This window comes from Ailuropoda melanoleuca, chromosome 8 (genome assembly GCF_002007445.2).
Source record: "Ailuropoda melanoleuca isolate Jingjing chromosome 8, ASM200744v2, whole genome shotgun sequence".
Classification (NCBI taxonomy): domain Eukaryota; kingdom Metazoa; phylum Chordata; class Mammalia; order Carnivora; family Ursidae; genus Ailuropoda; species Ailuropoda melanoleuca.
Window position 1 is genome coordinate 97,369,144 of NC_048225.1, and position 22,998 is coordinate 97,392,141.

Consider the following 22,998-nt stretch of genomic DNA (forward strand, 5'->3'; position numbering starts at 1 on the left):
CTGTAAAACAAAATGTTCTTTTGAATTATTTATTCATTTGACAAATATGAAGTTTAATGTATTTTTAAAAGAAAAATTTTGACAGGTATCAAAAGCAATACTTTATATTTAACATTTACATTGTTAAAATTCCTCACATATATACATAATAAAAAGTATACGCTTTGTTATCAAATGAATTTATACATTTATTATTGTTATATTGTAAATTAAAACCACTTAATTTGAACATTAAAAAAATATTGTTTAAGCTACAAGAGGCGCACTTTAGACCTTTAAGTGAGGTGATACAAAAGGATANGGGGTGAAAAAAAAAGGAAATCCCAGGAAAAAAAAAAAAAAAAAAAAAAAAAAAAAGCCAGGGTAGCAATACTTATATTGGACAAAAGAGACTTTAAAACAAAGACTGTAACAAGAAATAAAGAAGCATAATGTAATCATAATGATAAGGAAATCATTCCAACAAGAGCATATAACAATTGTAAATATATATGTGCCCAAGAAAACCAGTCTAACCTCTAAGGTTCCTAAAGGAACCAAAACCAAAACCAAAACAAAAAAGCCCAAGATTAGTAGAAGGAAGGAAATAATAAAGAGCAGAGCAGAAATAAGTGATGTAGAGACAAAAAAAAAAAAAAAGAGAAAAAAGGAAAGAAAATATCAGTGAAACCAGGAGCTCTTTCTTTGAAAAGATAAACATAATTGATAAACCTTTAGCCAGATTCATCAAGAAAAAAAGAGAGGACAAAAATAAATAAAATTAGAAACAAAAGAGAAGTAAAAACTGACACCACAGAAATACAAAGGATTATAAAAGAATGCTACAAAAAATTATACGCCAGCAAATTGGACAACCTAGAAGAAATAAATCCCTAGAAATCTATAATCTTCCAAAACTAAATCAGGAAGAAATAGAAAATCTGAACAGACCAATTACTAGTAACAACATTGAATTGGTAATTAAACTCCCAACAAACAAAAGTCCAGGGCCAGATGGCTTCACAGGCGAATTCTACCAAACATTTAAAGAAGAGTTAATACCTATTCTCCTCAAATTATTCCAAAACGTAAAAGAAGAAGGAAAGCTTCCAAGTATATTCTACAAGGCTAGGATCACCATGATACCAGAACCGGACAGACACTACAAACAAAGGTAACTACAGGCCAATATCCCCGATAAACACAGACGCAAAAATCCTCAACAAATTATTAGCAAACTGTATTCAACAACACATTAAAAAATCACCATGATGAAGTGAAATTTATTCTAGAGATGCAAGGATGTTCCAATAGTCATAAATCATTCAATGTGATACACCACACAACAAAACAAAGGATAAAACCATATAGTCATCTCTGCAGATGCAGAAAAAGCATTTGACAAATGTCAACATCCACTCATTTAAAAAACACTCAATAAAGTGGTTTAGAGGGAACATACCTCAACATAATAAAGGCCATATATGATAAACTTACAGCTAACATCATACTCAGTGATTAAAAATGGAGAGCTTTTCCTCTCAGATCAGGAGCAAGACAAGGATGCCCATTCTTGTCACTTTTATTCAACATGGGACTGAAAGCTCTAGCCACAGTGATTAGGAAAAAAAAAAAAAGGCATCCAAATTGTTAATGAAAAAAGTTAAACTGTCACTACTTGCAGATGACACGATACTATACACAAAAAACCCTAAAGACTCCATCAAAAAACTATTAAAAGTAAAAAATGAATTCAGTAAAATTGTAGGATACAAAATTAATACACAGAAATCAATTGCATTTCTATGCACAACTAACAGAGTAGCAGAAAGAGAAATTAAGAAAACCATTCTATTTATAAATATGCCAAAAAAAAATACCTAGGGATAAACTTAACCAAGGAGGTTAAGACCTGTGCTCTGAAAACTATAAAACATATTGATGAAAGAAACTGAAGCTGGCACAGAAATGAAAAGACTTTCCACGCTCATGGATTGGAAGAATTAATATTGTTAAAATGTCTGTACTAACCAGAGCAAACTACAGATCAATGCAATTCCTATCAAAATACCAATAGCATTTTTCACAGAACTAGAACAAATAATCCTAAAATTTGTATGGAACCACAAAAGATTCCAAATAACAAAAGCAATCTTCAGGAAGAAAAACAAAACTGGAGGTACCACAATCCCTGATCTCAAGATAACGACAAAGCTGAAGTAATCAAAACAGTATGATACTATGATAAAAATAGACACATAAATTTGTGGAACAGAATAGAGAGCCCAGAAATAAATCCACGCTCATATGGTCAGTTAATCTATGACAAAAGGAGGCAAGAATATTACAACAGGAAAGACAATCTCTTCAGTAAATGATGCTGGGAAAACTGGACGGTGACGTGCAAAAGAATGAAACCGGGCCACTTTCTTACACCATACACAAGAATTAACTCAAAATGGATGAAAGGCCTAAATGTGAGAGCTGAAATCACAAAATTCCTAGAAGAAAATATAGGCAGTAATCTTCTTGGCTTTGGCCTTAGCAACATTTTTCTAGATGTCTCCTGAGGCTAGGAAACAAAAGCAAATATAAGCTACTGGGACTACATCAAAATAAAAAGCTTTTGCACAGTAAAGGAAACAATCAACAAAACAAAACAAAAAGGCAACTCACTGAATAGTTGGAGGTATTTGCAAAGGATATATCTGATAATAGGTTAATATCCAAAACATATAAAGAAGTTATAAAACTCAACACAAAAAAACCCCACAAATAATCCAATTAAAAAATGGGCAGGGGACCTGAATAGACATTTTTCCAAAAAAGGGTTATAAATGGCCAACAGACACATGAAAAGATGCTCATCATCAGGGAAATAAAATCAAAACCACAATGAGATAGGACCTCACACCTGTCAGAATGAATAGAGTCAAAAAGAGAAGTAACAAATGTTGGTAAGGATGTGGAGGGGGAAAAAACCCTCGTGCTGTGTTGGTGGGAATGTAAATTGGTGCAGCCACTGTGGTGAACATTATGGAGGGTCCTCAAAAAATTAAAAGTAAAAATACTATATGACCCAATAATTCCACTTCTGGGTATTTACCCAAATAAAATGAAAACAGCAATTCAAAAAGCTGTATGCACCTCTATGTTTATTGCAGCATTATTTACAAAGCCAAGATATGAAAGCAACACATGTCCATATAATGAAATATTACTCAGCTGTTAAAAAGGACGAAATTTTGCCATTTGCAACAACATGGATGTATCTAGAGGGTCTCATCCTAAGTGAAATAAGTTACAGAAAGACAGATACCATATGATTTACTTTTATGTGGAATCTAAAACATAAAACAAATGCATACACAAAAAACCCCCCAGAAACAAAGCCCTCTATAAGAAAGCAAATTGATGGATGCCAGAGGGAAAGGGAGTATGAGGATGAGCAAAATGGGTGAAGGGGTGTGGGAGATATAGGCTTCTGATTATGAAAAGAATAAATCATGAGGATAAAAGGTACAACAGAGGGAATTTTGTCAATGGCATTGCAATAGCGTTGTATGGTGACTGATGGTACCTACATTGGTGGTGAGCATAGCATGACATTTAGACTTGTTGAATCAATACGTTGTATCCCCCCGGGTCGCCTGGGTGGCACAGCGGTTAAGGTCTGCCTTTGGCTCAGGGCGTGATCCCGGCGTTATGGGATCGAGGCCCACATCAGGCTCTTCCTCTATGAGCCTGCTTCTTCTTCTCCCACTCCCCCTGCTTGTGTTCCCTCTCTCGTTGGCTGTCTCTCTCTGTTAAATAAATAAATAAAATCTTTAAAATATATTTTATAGAAATTTATATATATTTATATGAATTTATAGAAATTTATATATATTTTATATTATAAATATATAAAAATATGTATTATATAATATACATATATTTTTACTGAAGTGTATATGTGTATATTATAGTCACTTAGGTTAAGCATGATCTCCCTATAAAATAAAAATGAGGGGCACCTGGGTGGCTCAGTTGGTTAAGTGTCTGATTCTTGGTTTTGGCTCAGGTCATGATGTCATGAGTCTTAGATCGAGACCCAGGTGGGGCTCCATGCCCAGCACAGAGTCTGCTTGAAGGTTCTCTCCCTCTGCCCCTTCCCTGACTCATGTGTGTACTCTCTTTCTCTCTTTCTAAAATAAATAAATTTTTTTAAAAAAGTAAAAATCATGAAATAGAAAATGTGTTTATTGTGTAATGTTTGTGAGATACCTACCACTTGAGGTACGTCAAAGAACAAAACAAAGATCCCCACCCTCATGGAACATGCCTTTTAAATGGGAGAAACACACATGCACAACCAATAACTATAATAAATATATGGGTTTATAATCTGTGCCATCTTTAAACCACACACAAAAAATTAGATGGGAAATGAGTAGTGGAGGAAGAGGAAGGGCTATCGAGAGGGATGAGGTAAGAGAAGTTACACTTTTAAGTGGATGGGATAAGCCTAAATAAGAAATAGTATTTGCACAGACTTAAAGAAGGTTAATGAGTGAACCATGGCATTTTCTGAGGGAAGGGTGTTCCAGGAAGAGGAAACCGCCCGGAGGTGAGAGCATACTTAGCTTGTGTGAGGAAGAGCAAGGAGACCAGAGTGGCTGGAGTAGAATGAGATAGGGAAGATCAATACGGGGTGGTTAAAAAAGTTCATAATGTTGGGAACAATTACTCACAGATGGAAGATTCTGTTCCTTATCATACCATTTTTCCCGTTTGTAGTGAGAATACTAGCAGCTCCTAAGGATAAATAAGATGTACTGAACTCTGCCCTCTTGCCCTCGATGACAATAAATGATCTTCATTCAGTATTTGCTTTATTAGCACCAAGTCTATGTGTCTAGAGGCCATTTTTCCAGAAAAGAATGATAGATTTCCTTAAACCTTTCCAGTCTTTATCCTCAGAGATGACTGTACTTCCATTCAATGTACTATCAGTCACATCGTTAAATACTTAAAATCAAAAACCTTTATGAAAATATGAGAACAATAGAAAAGCTATAGGTAGACATATTTGAATTTGAGTAAGAACAGCAGCTTAAGAATGACTTGGAATAGAGAAACCACAAAGGAGATGTTGAAAGAGCTTAAGATTTAAAATTTAAACTTATATATATAAATAACATAAATAAAATAAAAACAGTTGCAATATACATTGTTGTATCTTGCATCATTGTCAAATGAATAATATAATTTATATAAATAAAACTTTTTATTATTACGAGTACGAAAAATCAGTCATTGAAAAAAACAACCTGTGGCCACTAGAAAATTGAAAAATGCTCAATTAATACTTAAATAAACCAAATATATTAATATATTAAGTTGTTAATATATTAATACTTAAATCAACCAAATCAAATGAAAATAAACTCAATTATTAGTACTTAAATAAACCAAATTAAAATAATTTTAATTGTTGGGTTAACAATATATGAAGATTAAAATATTCAAGTTGACAAGGATTAAGAAAATTACTACTTTAATCCACTGATGATAGAGTTGTAAATCAGATTTTCTGAAGGACAATTTGGCAATTAACAGAAAAATAATTAAAATTCCTGATCTTTTTGAACCAGAAATTCTTCTTCAGAAAATCTGAAAAAAATACCCACAACAAAATAAAATATGTGAAATAAACACGCTTAATTATAAAAATTAAAAAATAAAGTGTTTTTTATGTGTGCAGACATTTAGTACAAAATGTATTGCTTGGAATATAAAAATGTTGAAAACACACTAAACTTCCATCAAAAAGTGATTAATTTAAGCATGACATACCTGCATTATGGAATCCTAGGCAGCCATTAAAATGTATAATGCCGAAGTATATCAAACCATGCTCATAATATAGTTTATGGGGGAAAAACGAGTTATATAGCCTCTCCTGACAACACATATTTTTTTGTGAATATGTGTGTTGTGTATGTGTGAGTGTGTGTGTGTGTATGTACAAAAAAGGTTTAGAAAACCATTATCTTCAAAAACTAAGGATGTACTGTATGGCGACTAACATAACATAATAAAAATTATTATTTAAAAAAAGAAAACCATTATCTAAGTCATTAACAGCATTTGTTTCAGCCTGAGTTACTGATATTTTCTGTTTTCTTCTAGTTGCTTCTATATATTTATTAATTTTTTGGTAAATAAAAATGATTTGCTTTTATAGTTTGAAATGTTAATACTTGTAATTAAGTGTCAATTTTATTTTAACTTAGAGAAATTTATGATACCATTACGTATTTGTAAAAGTTACAATGTAACAAGTTCATTGCAACTCTAGTGACCAATTACATTACTTTTAAATGTAATTCTGACTAGTAAAGTTAAAAAATGAGGAAAATCTATAGGCCTGAAGTGAAAGGTGAATATTATGTTCTGAAAGTTATCTCAACTTAAATAATTATTTAGATAACTCCCTTAATTCTCCACTTGAATCATTAATGTTAATTACACCATGTCTTAGTGCAAGATATATTTAAAGTAATCACAAACATGTTTTTATCTGCTCAACAAAATAGAACAAAGGTGACCATTCAAGTAAGGAACTGACAGCCAAGAAAGCTATTACCAATATGCTCTACTGAGGAAAGAATTGGATTGATTATTCTCTCCAAATGACATTCTGGGGACAATATAGGGAGAGATGCTGAGGATATCAGTTAGGAGAAAAGTAATCAGTCACAAAAATGCAAATCTACTTAATGTCACTGAAATGCACACTTGAAAATGGCTAACACGGTGAAGTTTTGTCATTCGTATTTTACCACAATTAAAACAAAAGTAGTAGATAAGAACTAATATAGTTTTAGACCCTCTGATGTTAGATTTTCTGCTTCCAAAAATGAGAAGGAAAAACACTTGGGAAAAAAGGATTTATACAAAAATCATCATTTCCATGCTATAAAATGTTATATAAAAGATCGCATAAAAATACAAACATAATGGTATAAGAAATTCAATGGGTTGTTATAAAAGGAATAAGTTCTAGGAATCTAATGTACATAATGGTGACCACAGTTAACAATATCGTTTTGAATACTTGAATGTTGCCAAGAGAGTAGATCTTAAATGCACTCATCATAATGACAGGAACAACAGTAGTACAATTACTATGTGAAGTGAAGGGAATGTTAATTAACCTTATTGTGTTAATCATTTCAAAACATATATGTGTGTCAACTCACTGCATTGTACACCTTAAATTCATATGTTATATGTCAATTGTATCTCAATAAAGCTGGGAAATTAAAAAAACAACAACAACAACCTGTTCTCTGTCTTACCTAAGCAAATAGGTGGGGGTGACCATATTCCTTGTTCACAATGAGATACCTTTGCTCCACTCAGTAAGTAATATTCATTGCATCTGTATTCTACCGAGGATCCTGTTGTGTAGCTTGCTAATAATCCATCAACAACAGCCCCATTTGTTACATCAGGTGGAGGCTTACAATTCTCATTATTTTCTAAGAAAAGAGGGTATTTTAAAATTCATATGAATTTATAAGAACATAGTGATATAATATAGTTACTCATACCATTAGACCTCATTATTTGTATTATATAGTTTAGAACAATTGATTTCTAAATTCCCCAGAAGTGAGACAAATGCTATTCAGACCAAATATTTTAAAAATTTACAAAGAATAAACAGCAAATGTTATGCCTAAAAACACATATGCAATCTGTCACTTTTCTTGCTTACGAAGGAATCATGATACAGATATTCTTAAAATGTATAGAAAGGTAAACAGTAACCTGAAGATTATGGTAAATTCTAAAACTATCCTTTGTCATTGTCCACTTTTATTTGTTAATTCTCATTCCTTTCATCCCAGACCTCAGTAAATCCATGGATGAAATTATCTACTTCTTCTCTCTTTAGTTTTACTCTTCTCATTTCTTCAGCTTCCTTAATAGCTTGTCTCTTATGCAATAAATATCTTAAGTAAACATGTTTGTAGAGATCTTTCTAGGAGAGATCAAGAAATGAGAAGGGTGACAGGAAGGGTGGCACCCAGGAGTGGCAATGTAGCCTGGTTGTGCATGTGAGTGAAACAAAAGACCAGGGACAGGTCTCAGAAGGGTATAGAGCTCAGACTCGCCAGATGCATAAGTAATATCAGAAGCACTGACCCAAAGGCAGGAATAGAGCGCTCTAACATGACTTCGTAGGGCATGGAGGGTGAGGAAGTAGATCATGATCATGGCCAGTCACCCAATCCACTGTTACTTATGTGCTTTCAATTAAAACTCAGGAATCATGGTGTCAAACAGGTCAGATAACAGTGCTCAGCACTAATGTATATTCAAAAAATTTTTCTGGTTTCCCAATTCTTTATATTGGGTTAAATTCTACAGATGGCTGCATACACACAAAAAAAGTAGCAGAGTAGGTGTTGAATCAGTGTGTTTTCTAACTTTCCTAAGTGGTAGTCTCTTGCTAGAAATATGTGGGTTAAGTAAGGAAAATGAAAAATTTTTACACTATAGGCTTAGCTATTGCTGGTAAGCATAGCATACATACCAACACACTCAGGAGGACGTGTCCACTTTCCACGTTTACAAGTTATTTCTCTTGATCCACGGAGATGATACCCACTTTTGCATTCATATGCCACTTTATTCCCATTGTGAAAAATCGTAGAGTTCAGGTTTGCTGTACCATTCTCAATGAAGGGTGGGTCACCACAGGCTGTCTTCTCCTTTTCTTCTGAAAAGAGACAAATTGAAGAGAAGAGACCATTTAGCTACACATGCAGACTTCATTTAGGGAAAGCTGATTAAGGTGTTGCTAACCAATGCATTTTGGAGGTTCTGTCCATTTTCCATTTTCACAACGTATTTCTTCTGAACCCTGTATCTCAAAATAAAGTTCACATTCTATATGAACTGTTTCTCCATGACGATAAGTTGTTGAATATGTTTGAATTTTGGAGTTTAGAGGCAGAGGCGGAGGAGGACATCGGTTTCTTCTTCCTTATGAAAAAACATTACCATATTTAGTCATATAATTACAAAAAATAATACGTAGATTTAATAAGCACATTTGTAGAGCCAAGTACCACAAGAAGTATAGAAGACAGACCGTAGGGTCACCCCCTGATCTCCACTTTTGATGTTTTTGATGTTCACTTCCGTGTGTGATAGCCCTCCCCATAAGCAGGAACTGTGACTTGCTCCTAACCAATGAATGCAGCAAAGATGATGGAAGTATGTGATTATGTATGCATTATATGCAACATAGTATGGTAAGGCCATTCTTGCTGAGAGACTCTCTCCCTGCTGATTTTGCTAAAAAACAAGTCCCCACATTGCAAGTTTCCAAATGGGGAGGGCAACAAGGCAAGGGGCAGAGGGCTGCCTCCAGCCAGCAGCCAAGGAGAAATTGAGGCTCTCAGTTCAGCTGTCTGCAAAGTCCTCAATGCTACCAATAACTGCGAGTTTGAAAGCAGATTCTTTCCCAGTCCAGCCTCAGATGAGACTGAAGCCCTGGCTGACACTTTTATTACAGTTTTGTTTGACAGGAATGCAGAGGACCCAGATAAGCCAGGCTCAGACTCCTACAGAAATTGTGAAATACTGCAAGTGTGCTGTTTTGAGCTGCTAAATTTGTGATGGCACTGTTGTGTACCAATAGAAAATGAAAAAAGCAAGCGAATTAAAACAGCATTGTTTATTTCCTCTAGTCCTAAAATAACTTTATTAAGCAAGGACAATCATTTTTTCTCGTAGATAAATAAACTGAAACTTCTGAAATAAGTAAATTAACTATTAAATGATGGATCTGTTCTTGCACCTATGTCTGTATGAATTAAATAAAATCTGTTCTTTGGTATTCTAAAACACAGACTATCAATTTCCTATTGCTGTTGTGATAAATTATTGCAATTATGTGGCTTAAAATAGCACAAATTTAGTCTCTTACAGTTCTGGAAGCCAAAAGTCCAGAATCAGTTTCATTGGGCTGCAATCAAGTTGTCAGGGGAGCTGGATTCCGTCTGCATGTTTTATGAATCAGTTTCTTTGCCTTTTCAAGCTTCCTTCTGGAGGCTGCATGCATTCCTAGGCACATGACCTTTCTTCCTATTGCTCCAACCTCTTGCTTCCATTTCATTGTCAATCTCTATTCCTCTTCTGTAGTCAAATTTCCCTCTGCCTCCCTCTTATAAAGAGGCTGGTGATTATATTTAGGGTCCACATGGAAAATCCCAGAAATTATTCCTACCTCAAGATCCTTAACTTTATCACTTGTGCAAAGTCCCTTTTGCCATATAAGTAAGGTAACATTCACTGGTTCCAGGGATTAGGATATAATTTATTATTGTTCAGCCAACTGCACTGCCAACCCTACATCTAATGACTATTTACTAGAGAAAATGACAGGCACGTTGGCAGGCTGACTAATTTGGATGAGGGGGATGTGGAGTAGATATTAAGTTTCACCATTTATTTCTGAAATAACATGCTACAGACAATTTGCTAATAATCTTCTTCACTACTGTTAGACCAAGGCTCTTGAGCAGGACTGGAAAATTAAACAAAGAAACAAAAATTTTGAAGTTATCATTTGGTGCATTTAAAGAGTTAGGATTATTCTGGGCAATCCCATCTCATACTGCAGGTCATCTCCCTCTTTCACCCCTTCTAGCATTTGCTGCAAATCTTCACCCCCTCTTCCAAGTTCCACTTTTCTGTCTTCCTCTTATCTATCAATAATGACATTATTTTCTACACTACAGAGAAAATTGAGGTTATCAAGACCTTTACCTCTCCCCATCCCTCTAATCCTCAAACTCCTATTTATCTTTCAGTTCAAATGTTACCCATCACCTCCAAAAATGCTATCCCACATGATACCAATCAAAATCTTCAGTGTTTGTTCAAATACTTTATACTTGACCTTATTGTATTTGTCACATTGTGTCAAATACTTTTTCAAATTTGTTTCCCCTGCTAGGCTTGGACTTCCTTCATATCTCATTGTAAGTCTGTTTAAACGACTCTTGAATTGTTGTCTTCCAACAGGTGATCATGCTATCTGCTTGAACATGTCCAGTGATAGAAACTTACCATACACATTACATTTTAGGAGTGCTCCTACTAGATGACATTACATTTTAGGATAGCTCTTACTAGAGGACCATATTTTCTATTTTTACTCTGGGTAATATTCTGTTGATTTTTCTGTTCTCTACCCCCAACATTTTGAAGTCTGTATTTTCACATCAGGAAATATGTGACCAAATAAGAAAGAACCCTCACAAAGCTGCCAGCTTGGGATAATTGAATCTAGTAATTCCCAATAAATAAAATGTATTCATCATAATAAAAGAGTTTAAAAGTTACATCTACTCTACAAACTAATGTAAAACTTAAGATTTCTTCAGATTAAATATTGCTGAAAATATTTAGCAATGATTTAAAATGCCGTATTTATTTTTAAAAATAGCATTCAGCATGATATCCTCTAGTTCCATCCATGTCATTGCAAATGGCAAGATTTCATTCTTTTTTTATAATAATTTTTTTATTATATTATGCTAGTCACCATACAGTACATCCCTAGTTTTTGAGGTAAAGTTCCATGATTCATTACTTGTATAAAACACCCAGTGCACCATGCAGTACATGCCCTCCTTAATACCCATCACAGCCTATCCCATTCCCCCATGCCCCTCCCCACTGAAGCCCTCAGTTTGTTCCCCAGAGTCCATAGTGGCTGAGTTATCATAAGTCAGTCAGAGAAAGACAAATATTATATGATTTCATTCATATGTGGAATTTAGGAAACAAAACAGATGAACATAGGGGAAGGGAAGGACAAATAAAATAAGACAAAATGGAGAGGGAGGAAAACCGTAAGAGACGCTAAATTCTAGGAAACAAACTGAGGGTTGCTGGAGGGGAAGTGGGTGAGGGATGGGGTCACTGGGTGATGGGCATTTTAAGGAAAGCACTAGAAGTAATGAGCACTGGGTGTTGTATGCAACTGATGAATCACTAAATTCTACCCCATAAACTTAAAAAATATAGCACTCAGGGCAAGAATTAGGTATCAACAGAAACATTTTTTTTTCATAGAAATTAAAGCTGATTAAAACATGATATTTTATTTGTATGACTATGAAATTTTTAAAAAGTTACCTTCACATACAGGAGATTCTGGGTACCAACCAAAGTTATAGCACTGAATTAAGTCAGATCCACTTAGATAATAATTTGTATGACAGAAAAACTGAACTACATCTCCTTCTTCATATGTTTGCTTTATAGGATGAAAATAACCATTTTCTATTAATCTTAAAGAAGAGCACTTTAATTCTAAAAATGAAAGAACAAAATACAAAAAAAAGTGTTATTTTTTTTGTTGAACAAAATTCACCTACTACTTACATACCATGTCTGGAATAGAAATTAGTAAATTTGCCATATTTTGTTATACATAACAAAAGCTCATTAGTTCTTATATTTATTAAATATCATTAGGCTTATTTTAATTTAATTATCGGAGCTAAAAGAAATTCTTTTTCTTTTCTTTCTTTTTTTTTTTTTTAAATATTTTATTTATTTATTCGACAGAGATAGAGACAGCCAGCGAGAGAGGGAACACAAGCAGGGGGAGTGGGAGAGGAAGAAGCAGGCTCCTAGTGGAGAAGCCTGATGTGGGGCTCCATCCCAGGACTCAGGGATCACGCCCTGGGCCGAAGGCAGACGCTTAACTGCTGTGCCACCCAGGTGCCCCAAGAAATTCTTTTTCTATTTGAGAGCTTTAAATGATCAAAGCCTGTCATCAACATAATCAAAACCAGAAGCAAAAAAAAAAAGTATGAAGAATGAGATGTAATGAGTGTGACAATTTATATACACCTCTGTATGAGAGAAAGTTTTTAAAGTAAGACTAGATTGTCTTGAAAATGAGAACCTACTGGTGCATTTTGGTGTGAGAGACCATCCATATGTGAGACATTCTACCTCCTCGGTCTTCTTTCCTCCAGCTGTATAGTAGCCAGTAGCACATTCGTATTGTACTTTGTCCTTCACTTTGAATGTCTTCTGCATTGTGGAATAATTTCCATGATGTAATTCAGGGACCAAACATGTTTCTAAAAAAAAAAAAAATAAATAAATAAATATCAACATTATTTATTTTACGGACTTTATCACTAAAACTATAATACTAAAAAGAAATCTCAAAATGTATTTTCATAAAATCTTAAGCATATTTGGTGGACTCAAACTTTGGCAAAATTGAAAAATAGCCAGTTTGACTTTGCGTTTCTACGTCCTTTTTAAAAATACACCTTGTGTCTTAATGCCACCAGTCTTCTCTTTTTAAAATTCTTGTCTAGTATACTTGGCAAAATTCAACTGAAGGCTTGTACAGTAATAATTTTTTGATTCTGTGCCATCTGAGGATTTGTACAATTTAAACTAACCACACACTAATGAAGTATACATATTGAGATTATTAGATTATTTTATGTATATCTGATATTGGTTCACCAATAAATATAATGGGCATTATCTTGAATCTTTCTCTAATAAAGGAAATAGTAATTTATATATGTTGTGAGAAAGAGGTTTAAGGTTTTTTTCATCCTGTTCCATTCCATTCCATTCCATTCTTTTTTTTTTTTTTTAAGATTTCATTTATTCACTTGAGAGAGAGAGAGAGCACAACTGGGGGGAAGAGCAGAGGGAGAAGCAGACTCCCCACTGAGCAGGGAGCCTGATGCGGGGCTTAATTCCAGGACCGCAGAATCATGACCTGAGCAGAAGGCAGATGCTCAACCAACTGAGCCACCCAGGTGCCCCCATTCCATTCCACTCTTTTCTTCATTAGTATAAAGTAGGGACTGCTTCCACCTTCTAGCTATTGCGGAAAATGCTGCTAGGAATATTGTTGTACAGAGTGTGTTTGAGTCCCTGCTTTCAGCTCCTCTGGGTATATACCTAGAAGTGGAATTACTGGATCTTATAGTAATTCTATGTTTAATTTTTAGAGGAACTGCCACCAACCCAAGTATCCATCAATGGATAAATGGGTACATATATACATATATGTATCATATATACACACACAACAGAATACTAATTTAGCCATAAAAAGAAATTAAATTCTGATGTATGCTATAACATAGATGAACCTTGAATACATTATGCTAAGTGGAATAAGTGAGACACAAAAGGATAATACTGCATGACTCCTCTTATACAAAGTACGTAAAGTAAGGAAATTGATGGAGACCGAAAATAGAAGTTACCAGGTACTGGGGGTAGGGTGGGGGATAGAGGGATTTATTGTTTAATGGGTACAGAGTTTCTGTTTGTGTTGATGAAAAAGTTTTGGAAATAGTGGTGATGGTTATACAACATTGTGAATGTACTTAATGCTACTGAATTGTACACTTAAAAATGGTTAAAATTTCATGTTTTGTATATTTTACTGCAATTTTAAAAAAAATCAGGGGTTGCCAACAGTTGGCGGAAGGGAAAAATGGATGAACAGGTGGAACACAAGGGATTCTTAGGACACTGAAACTATTCTGTATGATATCTTAATGGTGGATACATGTCATTATACATTGGACAAAATCCACAGCATGTATAACACAAAGAATGAACCCTAAAGTATGAACTTTGGTTAATGTATTAGTATTGGTTCATCAACTGCAACAAATATACCACACTAAATGCAAAATGTTAATAATAGGGGAAACTGTATGTGGCCAAGGGCAAGAAGGGGTATCTGGGAACTCTCTGTACTAGCTGCTCAATATTTCGGCAAATCTAAAACTACTCTAAAAATTAGTCTTTAGGGGCGCTTGGGTGGCGCAGTCGCTAAGCGTCTGTCTTCGGCTCAGCATACTGGGATCCAGCCCTATATCAGGCTCCTCTGCTATGAGCCTGCTTTTTCCTCTCCCACTCCCCCTTCTTGTGTTCCCTCTCTCCCTGGTTGTCTCTCTCTGTCAAATAAACAAATAAAAAAAAATCTTTAAAAAATCTTTAAAAAATAAAAAATAAAAAAATAAAAATAAATCTTTAATATTAAAAAAAATTAAATAGGAACTAGTGGTAGGTGAGTTGTGGGAGTTGAGAACTCTTGTGTTAAGGAAACACCTAACATTTAAGAAAAACAATATAATAGCTTCTTTTTTTAACTTTTTTAAAATAATATTTTTTTTAAGATTTTATTTTTTTTATTATTTATTTGACAGAGATAGAGACAGCGAGAGAGGGAACACAAGCAGGGGGTGTGGGAGAGGAAGAAGCAGGCTCACAGCAGAGGAGCCTGACGTGGGGCTCGATCCCATAACGCTGGGATCACGCCCTGAGCCAAAGGCAGACGCCCAACCGCTGTGCCACCCAGGCGCCCCTTAAAATAATATTTTTTATTATATTGTTAGTCACCATACAGTACACCCCTAGTTTTTGATGTAATGTTCCATGATTCATTACTTGCGTATAACACCCAGTGCACCATGCAATACGTGCCCTCCTTAATACCCATCACCTTCTTGCATTTTCAGACAAACTGAAAAATCAATTGTATTAAATAAAAATGCCTATCAATATAAGAAAGTACTAGCCTCACAGTCCCTTATCGTCAGTTTTAGGAAATGATTCTTAAACACATACCACGTTCCTTCCTACAGGTAGGTTGAGAAGACCACCCATCAGCAAGACATTGAACCACTTCTTCATTCTTTCCTCCAGTGGTTTTATATCCTGAATTACAACCATAACGCATGTTCTCTTGAATTTTGTACGTTAATTTTACATCAGAGATGTAACCATTTCTCAGCTCAGGCTTAGTGCATTTTTCTATGGGAAAAAAAACTTTGCTTAACTTGGTGAAATTAAGCTTGTCTTTTACTTAGTTGTAAAACTAAGGCAAGAGTTTAATATTTTTTTTGGAATTTAAAGGAGAGAGAAAAATTTCACTCCATAATTCCTTGGTTTGGTTTAATTTTGAATTATCCTGCATGTTCTCCATCAAATTTCTTTAAAAACTGATTCAACTTGACAATGACATTCTTTGTATTTATTCACTTCAGTTCTTGTAGTGACTCCCATCCCATTACATCTACTTTTAGACAATATAACAGAACTCTTCCACTAACTGTCATTAATGGCAAATAGAAGGAATTTCATTTGGATTTACTTCCTAATATTTTTAAATCTGCGTTTGACAATTTTTAACACCATGTAACAGAAGCACATACCTAGCTCATAGGTAATTCTGCAGATACCTTAACGTAAAAACTTTGTTCATTCCATTTATTTTTAACTCAGCAAGTGATCACCTAGCCACACAGTCAGTCCGTGTAGACCAGTCCATAGTCAGTCCGTATAGACCATGACTGAATCATAGACATGTTACTCAAAACCTTTGAGTTTGCAGAGTTATTTTTTGGCAAGTACTTGCAACAGTGTTGTCTTAGATGATAAATCTACCTCAGCACTGAATGAGCTCAGTAATTTTTGAAGCCTTACTGTTAGACCCTCATAACAAACCAAGCACTTTATATGGATTATCTCAGTGAAGCAGGTTTGTGTCCATTTTATAGATGAGAAACTTAGGCTCACAATGCTCACTTCAAGTGGTGGAGCAGAATTCAAATGCAGGCAGGGTAACTGCAGAGGTTGTATCTTAAGAGTTAGACTACGTGCTAAAGCTGAGTTCTTCTCTTCTGACTCCTATTTCAAAGCTCTTGCTAATGTTTCGTTTATTTTTAAGCTCTAGTTATGAGTCTTTCTTTCTTTCTTTCTTTCTTTCTTTCTTTCTTTCTTTCTTTCTTTTTCTTTTTCTTTTCCTTTCTTTCTTTCTTTCTTCTTTTTCTTTCTTTCTTTCTCTCATTTCTTTCTCTCCCTCCCTCCCTTCCTCCCTCCCTCCCTCCCTTCAGCCCTCCTTTCCTTCCTTCCTTCCTTCCTTCCTTCCTTCCTTCCTTCCTTCCTCGCTCCCTCCCTTCTCCCTTCCTCCCTTCCTTTCTTTTTCTTTATTAATCTGTTGTCTATATTAATAATAAAAGTGAAATACTTAAATTTATGGTCTGTTCTCAAGTCATGGAAAGGATAATTATCCTAAATGGATATGGTCAGTAGATATATCAAGCACTGTAACCATCATACTCATTTCCTTTTCTAAATGAAACAGACCCAACTAAAGCCTCTACTCTGCAAAACAGAGCTTAGAGAATCCTTTGTTCAAGAGAGGTCAGCTGATCTAATGGAAGCCCATTAATAGTTTGACTATAGGGTAGCCTGGCATGAAATAATGAGATGAACTGATCAGATTTCCTTTTTCTAAATTTGAACTCAAAATTCAGAAAACAATTTATCTGAATCTATGGGAGAAGAAGTTGGCACACAAAGGAGAGATGAGTCTTTCAAAGGATAAAACACTAGAGTAACAATCTTATTCTTCCTAAGTCCAGTGTCAAGCATTTTTCTGGTTTCCTATGCACTATTATCTGTATAAGTTCCTCATTCCTTAAAGTAACTCATTTGCATCTGTTTCTTGCAATATGATAATACCATTTTCAATAACTATCCTTATTCTCTTTACAGGGTACTATTAAAAACAAAGACAATAACATTTTAATAAGAAATAATATTTACAGAATTTCAGAATATGCCTTCATTTTGTAAAAGAGACAGTGGGCCAGTAATTTGTTCTTATCTACCAAAAGGTTTCACCACCCACCAGGTTTTCTTGGACCTTTATGGACTGATCTCCTTTAATATTATAAAAATTTTGTGGACACAGTCCACAGACTCACTTAAGCACCGTGGTTCTGGAGACCAGCCCTCTCGGGTACATGTGATTTGCTCCTCTTGTTTCCCAGTTTCAGTTGTATAGCCAGCCAAGCAGGAAAACAACAGTTTTTCATTTATTCTCATTGGAAAGTAATAGCTTTTAAAAGAATAGTAATATTGGGCAATCCTTCCATTTTCCACACTAGGAAGACCACAGGGTTTCTCTGAAATGAGTAAATATCAAACTGAAAACTGAAAAAATATCTAAAACCATGAAATGTGTGATCAAATGGCAGTAATTTTTTAAATTCAAAGTGTTTGCAGCCACTTTAACTAGTACTTATTTTTATTACAGTTACTTCTGTGACCATCTTTTTCAATCCAAATTAATCTGCCAGCAACCCCAATAACCAACAGTCAGAATAAAACTAGTCAGACCACTTCCTCAGGGAAGCTTTCTCTAACTTTGTAAAACAGCGCTTTCCAATAGAAATATCATGCAATCCACGTATGTAATTTTAAATTTTCTAGTAGTCACATTAAAAAAGGAAGAGTTGAAGTTTAATTTTAATAATATGTTTTATTTAACCCATTAAGATATTAAAAATGTTTTTCATTATTTTTTTTCTTACTAAGTCTGAACTCCAGAGTATATTTATACTTACAGCACATTGCAATGTGGACTAACCACATTTCAATAGCTGTATGTAGCTAGTGGCCACCATATTGGACAGCAGAGCTCTAGAATAGATGAAGTTCTGCTTAAGATAGGCAAACCCACACAATTTTGAAGTAAATGGCTTTTTTTTTCTTTAAGAAAAAGACAGGCAACTAATTAAAAAATAAGTAAAAGACTTCAGCAAGAGCTTCACAAAACAGGACATGTAAATGGTCACAGAACTCATAAAAAGTACTCAGCTTTCTTTGGCAATATTAAGGCAGAATATACACATACCATTTTTAAAAAGCTCTCATCCTTTATGAACACTGATGTAAAAATTCTCAACAAAATACTAGCAAACAGAATTCAGCAGCATATTAAAAGGACCCATGAGCAAGTGGGCTTTATCCCTGGAATGCAAGGATGGCTCAAGATATGAAAATTGGTCAGTGTTATAAACCACATCAACAAAATGAAAGAAGGAATAAAAGTATTTATCTGTGCACTCAAAGACATGTAAAAGAATGTTCAAAGCAGCACTATTCATTTATTCCTAAACTGGAAACAATCCAAATCCCCATTCATGGAAGTAAAGATAAACACATTTTAGACATGCATTCAATGGAATATTATACAGCAATACAATGCTGAATATCATGCAGCAGTGGTGAATGCTGAATAGTGAATCTCACAAACATATTATTCAGTGAAAGAAATGTCACACATAAGTAGATATTATATGCACTGACATAATTTTTTATTGTGGTATAATTGATGTATAACATTGTATTAGTTTTGGGTGTACAGCATAATGGTTCCACATATATATTTGTACATATTGCAAAATGATCTCACAATAAATTTAGTTAACATCTGTCACCACACAGTTATAATTTTTTTTCCTTGTGATGAGCACTTTTAAGATCTGCTCTCTTAGCAACTTTCAAGTAGACAATACAGTATTATTAACGCACATGTGAACATATATAGGACAAATTGTAACAAGGAAATAGGGTGATTATATGACACATTCATTAAGAGTTATTTGTGATTAGAAGGAAATTAGAGGTAACAATGTATCCATCACAAGGAAGACAGGTAAGTAAAATATATGAAACACTATGCAGCAGTTAAAAGCAACAGAATAGATTGAGCAACATGGAAATATGTTTAAACGATAGCAAGTAAAACAAAACAGTAAGGAGATCAAATCAATGGCAAGCCTTCATTTATGTAAAGCATATACACAAAACAAGACAAAGTTCAGAAAGATGGTTACATATTTAAGAATATATTGAACACATGATAGTGGCTCCCAGTTTGATGCTAGAGGAAATGGAATTCAGGGTCAGGGATAAAGGGGGGGAATGTATAAATGAAGCAAAAGTGGCACCTTTCATAGGCCAATGATGATTGCATGCTATAAAATGAGAAGTACCCCCTAACATTCCTAATGGGGGTGAGGGAAAGCATGGAAATACGTATGAGATTATGGTTAGCTTTCTTGTTTGTTTGTTTGTTTGAGTAAAAGAAGATTATAACCATATAATTAGGAAATTATCTAGAAAATGCAATGTCTTCATGGTATAGATAATAGAGAATTCTACCAGCTGTTTTTTTCCCTTTTAGACAGAAAAATAAAGCTAAAGGAAACTATGTATACAAAATTATCTTACTGTAGAATTGAATGTATCAAATAAGATGAATTCTATTTACTTATCTTTCTTTTTCTTTTTTTAAAAAATATTTTAGTTATTTATTTGACAGAGAGCGAGACAGCCAGCGAGAGAGGGAACACAAGCAGGGGGAGTGGGAGAGGAAGAAGCAGGCTCACAGCAGAGGAGCCCGATGTGGGGCTCGATCCCAGAACTCTGGGATCACACCCTGAGCTGAAGGCAGACGCTTAACGACTGAGCCACCCAGGCGCCCCTATTTACTTCTCTTTCATAATTTTAATTGTCCATCCTTTCTTGGTAGGAAATTTGTAGCAAACTGTCACCTAAAAGGCAATTATGATCCATGGGTTCTTTTATTTTAACAGATTCCCTAAGATGTTTATTTTAGAAAAGTCTTATTGCTGTGGTTTCCTCTTTTTTATATTCACTCTGGCTGACACCTAATTATCCTTCCTTGTCTCTCATCCCTGCAGCCTAATAACACTATTAACTATTCCCAAATAACCCATGCTTGTACACTGCCTGCCTCACTCACACATATTCACAGATGGGCCAGTCTGGCTATAAAGATTTCTAAGAGTTAGGGAGTCTACGGGTATTGGTTTGTCTGGACAGTCCTGACTTACACTGTTATCTTACATAATTATTAATAGAGCTCCATTTCACTCTCAAAAGTGTCCTTATGTGCATAATCAATTATACAGTCCTCCTTCTAATCACTACTTAAAAAATTTCAACCAATGAATAAATTAGGATGAAAACCAAAGGGCGAAGATTCAAAAATATTCATGATTCATGGCTATTTCTTTTTCAAATTTCCCACACTACAGTCTCACTTTATGAACAGAGAATTAGAATTGTACAAGCTGTGCAGGCTTAGGGATGAATTCTAGTATGAAATTAGAATTACGGTTAACGTACAACTTCTGGTGGTACTGTTAGACTGAAAACTCATCCTCTCTCCTATGCCACAAAACCTAGAGATACAAAGCATTTTTTTTCTTTTTTGTCTTGTTTTGTTTTTCTAAGTCTGTCACTATAAGAATAGTTTACTTGTAATGCCCAAAGGAAAAAAAAATCTGCCTAAATATTTATAACAAATTATAAGAAGTATGCTTTTTATAAAGTTGATACACAAAAATGAACGACTGTAATTAAAGTTCAAGTTATATGAATGTTAGAATTTACCTTTATAATTTTTAGAGAATAAAGAATAATTGAAAAATTAATTTTACCTTCTGCATAGAGTTCTCCTGAGATGATTAATATGATGATAAAAGCCAAGTCTTTAGACCTCATCTTCAATGGTGTGCCCAACAAAGATTTTAACAATTCTAAAACACTAGGGACTCCTCATTAAGTACACAATACTTTGCCTGAAGAAAAAGTTAATTATTTACAACATCTGTCGAAGTATCTTTGTAACAAAACTTATATTTCATTTAAAATATTTTCAAATAATACTAAAATAACACGACTATGTTAATTGACAATACCTTTCATGCCAGAGTCCAGTAAGAACGTGGTAACTTACAAGGGCAACAATAGCAGCAGCATGAATCATTAACTCAGACTGCATAAAAAAACAAGGTAAATTTTCAACTTCAATTCCCTATGGTAAGTCCATGGAGTAAAGTTCACCTGTGGCCATTGATTTCATTACCACCATTGATCAAATGGAGAGATGAACTTAGAAACATGAGCTAATGGATACCTCATGTTAAAACACGGTGTTGTCTAGGTCGCACTGCTTAAAGAGAAAAATGACCTACTTGTCTCAAGCAATGATAAGACTATGTTATTGATGGTAAGTAATGTCTAGTGTTTAGAACATTTGCATTCTGTGGTGGGTGATGAAATCAGCGCTGTTATAGTATCATTCATGTATGAAAAATGTTTTAAATGATCACTATATAGCAGGTCATGCTCTAATCTTGGGTATATAGCAGTGAAAAAAAAGATTAAAATTACTGTCCTCATGGAGTTTACATTCTAATGGGTTTTAATTTAAACTATAAAATAATATGGTGAAGTGAAAGCTGTTATTATTTTCATTTTGTAACTTTTTATTAAAATAGAATGTATTCAGAGAAAAGTACACATGCCATAACAGCACAGAACAATGAATTCTCACTAGCTGAACACATTTCACAATAAGAAACAGAGGTACGCCAGCATCTCATAGGCTGTGGGATTGAGTCCTGCATCTGGGCTCCTTGTTTCGTGGGGACTCTGATTGAATGATTCTCTTCCTCTGCCCCTCCCCTCANGCTCCTTGTTTCGTGGGGACTCTGATTGAATGATTCTCTTCTTCTGCCCCTCCCCTCACGTGCTCACACACGTGCTCTCTCTAATATTGCCATGGTATCTTATTACGCTCTCTTGGTTTAATTTTTAATCAATGACTATAAAATAAATCTTTGTGAATAGTGTCAGATAAGTAACCAACCTAATTTAAAAAAATAAATCTTTGTGAATAGTGTCAGATAAGTAACCAACCTAATTTAAAAAAATATATTTTATTTGAGAGAGAGAGAGCGTGCAATTGTGGGGGAAGGACAGAGGGAGAGGGAGAAGCAGACTCCCCACTGAGGAGGGAGCCTGATTCAGGCTGGATCTCAGGACCCTGGGATCGTGACCTGAGCTGAAGGCAGACGCTTAACTGACTGAGATACCCAGGTGCCCCACAACCTCCTTTTTTCCCCTAGAGAATTGCCATGTTATTCCAATTACTTATCAAATAATTAATGTTTTTTGCCACTGATCTGAATTTCCACCTTTCTCATAAGCTAAATTCTTTTGTTTCAGCATCTACTCATGTTTTTTAGTACTATACTTTTAGCTACCCTAGCTATG

At 34.6% G+C, this 22,998-nt stretch overlaps 1 protein-coding gene across 3 annotated transcripts in view; it reads right to left on the reverse strand.

Moving 5' to 3' along the window:
* F13B (coagulation factor XIII B chain) overlaps nucleotides 1-21,698 on the reverse strand; it is a 34,846-nt gene extending 13,148 nt beyond the window's left edge. Inside the window, exons 1-9 of one of the 3 annotated variants that reach the window (XM_011225058.3) lie at nucleotides 21,639-21,698; nucleotides 21,378-21,518; nucleotides 17,829-18,029; nucleotides 15,685-15,870; nucleotides 12,972-13,148; nucleotides 12,190-12,366; nucleotides 8,842-9,021; nucleotides 8,570-8,755; nucleotides 7,326-7,508 (exon numbers count right to left, since the gene is read on the reverse strand). In XM_011225058.3, coding sequence (XP_011223360.3) covers nucleotides 7,326-7,508; nucleotides 8,570-8,755; nucleotides 8,842-9,021; nucleotides 12,190-12,366; nucleotides 12,972-13,148; nucleotides 15,685-15,870; nucleotides 17,829-18,029; nucleotides 21,378-21,441 — 1,354 coding nt within the window. In that variant the 5' untranslated portion in view covers nucleotides 21,442-21,518; nucleotides 21,639-21,698. The remainder of the gene's footprint in view (nucleotides 1-7,325; nucleotides 7,509-8,569; nucleotides 8,756-8,841; nucleotides 9,022-12,189; nucleotides 12,367-12,971; nucleotides 13,149-15,684; nucleotides 15,871-17,828; nucleotides 18,030-21,377; nucleotides 21,519-21,638) is intronic. The other 2 variants (XM_034666972.1, XM_034666973.1) reach the window with 2 other exon arrangements.
* Between the last annotated feature and the right edge of the window lie 1,300 nt (nucleotides 21,699-22,998).